The 1480-nt window shown below is 58.6% G+C and overlaps 1 protein-coding gene across 1 annotated transcript; it reads left to right on the forward strand.

Moving 5' to 3' along the window:
- Window positions 1–212: 212 nt before the first annotated feature.
- POSPLADRAFT_1109265 (hypothetical protein) lies at window positions 213–1480 on the forward strand (the record flags this gene model as incomplete). The annotated part of the gene is made up of 2 exons (XM_024483346.1): window positions 213–1303; window positions 1438–1480. Coding segments are annotated over 2 exons (1134 nt in total), but the record flags the coding sequence as incomplete, so codon positions are not given.

A 1480-nucleotide genomic window follows, 5' to 3' on the forward strand; every position in this document is an offset into this window, starting at 1 on the left:
AGCCATCATCGGACATCGAGAGAACAAGAGGATGCGACGCCGCGAATATCGCGTCAGGTGGAAGGGTTACTCAACAGCCGATGACTCATGGGAACCCGAAGCAAACCTGACTGGGACGGCTGACGAAGTGTTGGCAGAGTATAAGAACAGGAAGGACTTGAGCTGAATCGATAGCAGCTCTACCCAGTCGCTACATCCCCACTCGCACCAACATGTCTTCCACCCTCTCGTTCCTCGACCAGTTCAACGCCCCCTCGACCGAAGGCGGGAAAAGGCTCTCAATCTACACCCCTAAGCACACCCACGTCGGCAACAGCACCTTGCTGACGCTCCTTCTCAGTAATCCCACCGACGTTTTCAACAAGCTCAAAGCCCACAACCCCGAGGCAACCAATGCCACCGACCGTGCTGCACTAGAGGCGTATCTCTCCGCCCGCCGCGAATACGACGAGGCTGTCAAGGCAGCTGACGAGGCCATCGACCACCACAAGCGGCTCCTACGCCAACAGGACGACCGCGTTCTCACCGAGCTCATCCGGCTCGACAATCTGAAAGTTGCCCATCGCTTTCAACCGCTCTTACCACGCAGCATCCGGGCACGACACAACAAATTCATCCCGCGCGCCATCCCCAACGCGTACTTACCCCTACCCGCACCCCTACCGACGTCTGCCTTCAGGCGCCTCCCGATCCCATCCCCTTTCCTCCAAGCAACGCCGCGGAGCACTACCATCCCGGCTGACTGGCAACCCAACCCTGGTTGGACCCCGAAGGGAAGCTGCAGGCGATGCGGATCGTCTCGACACTGGGTACGGGACTGTCCAGGCGTACGATGCGCAGGATGCGGAAAAGAAGCCCCTGGACACCTGGAGCGAGAGTGCGGAACCAGGCCGATGAAGCGACACGTATCCGCACCACCTGAAGAACCTGCGCGACGCGTGGGGGTGGTCATCGACAATGTGTTCCTCGAAGGAATCATCAACGAGGCGAAGGAGAGGAAGGAGAAAGAAAGGCAGACGAAAGCGATACCCATCCCTCCACCGCGTAGCGCTAACCCCGAACCCCCCGCCAGTCCCGTCGCGGGACCTTCGCGCCCCCGCCCCGACACACCCGTCGTCTTTCGCAAAGTCGATCCCGACTGGACACCGGACACCACTCAATGGACGTGGGACAGCTCCTGGCTGAATCAGAAGCACCTCTCTGGCGAGGAATGGATGAACGTAGGGAGGAACGCGCGCAAGGAGTGGTTCGACGAAGAGGAGGACGACGGCGTAGATTGGGAGTTGTATGGAGATGGTGAGCAGTAAGTAGTCGAATGGGACTTCGACTCTGGTAGGGGGGTAATGAAACATTTGTCTTTCCGTTCTATTCCTTGTACTACTAGCGCCCATACTGGCGCCTGTCTTAGCGCTCACCCGCAGGTTGAACATTATGTAGCTTACATAATGGGGTCCGTGCGCACTTCGTGCCTGGTATCGTA

The sequence above is a fragment of the Postia placenta genome (genome assembly GCF_002117355.1).
Source record: "Postia placenta MAD-698-R-SB12 unplaced genomic scaffold POSPLAscaffold_509, whole genome shotgun sequence".
Lineage (NCBI taxonomy): Eukaryota > Fungi > Basidiomycota > Agaricomycetes > Polyporales > Adustoporiaceae > Rhodonia > Rhodonia placenta.